The sequence below is a fragment of the Colobus angolensis genome, unplaced genomic scaffold (genome assembly GCF_000951035.1).
Source record: "Colobus angolensis palliatus isolate OR3802 unplaced genomic scaffold, Cang.pa_1.0 Scaffold38, whole genome shotgun sequence".
In the NCBI taxonomy this organism is placed as follows: Eukaryota; Metazoa; Chordata; class Mammalia; order Primates; family Cercopithecidae; genus Colobus; species Colobus angolensis.
In genome coordinates this window covers 9,919,443-9,921,492 of record NW_012117154.1, presented here as the reverse complement: position 1 = coordinate 9,921,492, position 2,050 = coordinate 9,919,443, and the positions used below count along the sequence as shown (strand labels likewise).

Sequence of the window (2,050 nt, the reverse complement as noted above, 5' to 3'; positions counted from 1 at the left end):
CCTGTAATCCCAGCTACTCGAGAGGCTGAGCCAGGAGAATTGCTTGAACCCATGAGGCGGAGCTTACAGTGAGCCAAGATTGCGCCACTGCAGTCCAGCCTGGGCGATAGAGTGAGACTCCATCTCAAAAAAAAAAAAAAAAAATTCAGCTATAGGAGTTTCCTTTTTTTAAGAGCTGTGGATAATTCGATTAATCACCATGTTTCCTTAATATAGTGATATATAGTATTAAAAACTGCCATCATACATCATATCATTGATAATGGTGATTTTTATATTCCAAATGAAATTATTAGGTATTAGAATTTTTCTTTTTTTTAATTTTTTTCCACGAAATGGAGCCTTGCTCTGTTACCCATGCTGGAGTGCAGTGGTACAGTCTTGGCTCACTGCAATATCCGCTTCCCAGGTTCAAGTGATTCTCTTGCCTCAGCCTCCTGAGTAGCTGGGACTACAGGCATGCGCCACCCCACCCGGCTAATTTTTGTATTCTTAGTAGAGATAGGGGTTCTCTATGTTGGTCAGGCTGGTCTCGAACTGCTGACCTCAGGTGATCTGCCAGCCTTGGCCTCCCAAAGTGCTGGGATTGCAGGCGTGAGCCACCAGGCCCAGCCCAGGTATTAGAATTTTTCAAAATAAAAACAAGTATATATTTTTAGTTGTGAAGTTGTTGCATTTCCATTTACTTGCAAGCTACATTTGTAACTATTTAATTCTAAGTGTAATCATAGAAGTTATTCAGGTAAGAACCCAGTTAACTTCCATTATATGATTCCTATATTAAAGTCATGGTGAATACCGAGACAGTTTTAGAATAGTGATATATTTTGAATATTTGCAGTTGTTACAAGTCAATCCTTTTAGTAAACATCCTGCACCATGATTTTTTGTCATTGAGGTCATTACAGGAGTTGGAAAACTCCGGCTGAAAGTGAGCACACTCCCCTGCTTTTATCTGCAGTGTGGGTCTGTGACTGTTAGAAAGAGGTGGACTCGGGTCTTCGGGAGTTTTGATGTCCCACTGCCTGGCAGAATAGAACATAAGTCCTCTTTCTCTGAGGCTCAGAGTTTTACAAATATTTTTCTCTTCTTTTGTAATGGTGTGTGTGTGTTTTAATTTCTTTTTATCATTATGAGAATACACGTCTGTAGGTTCGTGCTAACCATGTGGTACATTCTTACCTTTTACTTGACGTCACTTAGCTCGGGTGAAGAGAACCGATCTGGACAAAGCGAGGACTTTTGTTGGGACCTGCCTGGATATGTGTCCTGAGAAGGAGAGGTACATGCGGGAGACCCGTAGCCAGCTGAGTGTATTCGAAGTGGTCCCAGGGACTGACCAGGTAGAGCCCTGCATCTGCCTGTGGAGTGGGGGCAGGGTGTGCAGGGGATAGGGCTGCTTTTGTCATTTCTGTACCTACTTGATTTGGGTGTTTGTTTTAGAGGGTGTTGGGTATTTGGGCTATTAACAATCATATTAACCTGTTTTGCATTGTGAGAGGTTCACTCTGTAATTGGTACCTATACATGATAACATGATAAGGTATAGATGCGAGTTATTTTAAATAAAGTTGTTTTTCAAAGTTTTTTTTTTTTTTGAGACAGGTTCTCTGTCACCTAGGCTGGAGCACAGTGGTCCAGTCATGGCTCACTACAGCCTCAACTTCCCAGGCTCAGGTGATCATCTCACTCAGCTTACAGAGTACCTGGGATTGCAGGCATGTTCCACCACGCCTAGTTATCGTTGTATTTTTTGAAGTGATGGGGTCTTGCTGTATTGCCCAGGCTGGTCCCAAACTCCTAAGCTCAAGTGATCTGCCCACATCCGCCTCTCAAAGTGCTGGGATTACAGGCGTGAGCCACTACATCTGGCTAACTTTTTACTTTTTACAATCTTATTCCTGTCTGTTTCTATGCTTATGTTTTACACATTCAAAGTTATGCTCTAGATACAATTTTATGTGTATTTTTTCCACTTAAAATTATGTCATGAGGCCAGGCGCAGTGGCTCACGCCTGTAATCCCAGCACTTTGGGAGGCCGAGGCAGGC

The 2,050-nt window shown here is 42.6% G+C and overlaps 1 protein-coding gene across 1 annotated transcript in view; it reads left to right on the top strand.

The window, feature by feature from the left end:
- Nucleotides 1–2,050, top strand: part of MCM3AP (minichromosome maintenance complex component 3 associated protein) — a 57,249-nt gene that overhangs the window by 14,913 nt on the left and 40,286 nt on the right. Inside the window, exon 7 of the mRNA XM_011954245.1 lies at nt 1,204–1,343. Within this exon, the coding sequence (XP_011809635.1) occupies nt 1,204–1,343 (140 nt within the window). The remainder of the gene's footprint in view (nt 1–1,203; nt 1,344–2,050) is intronic.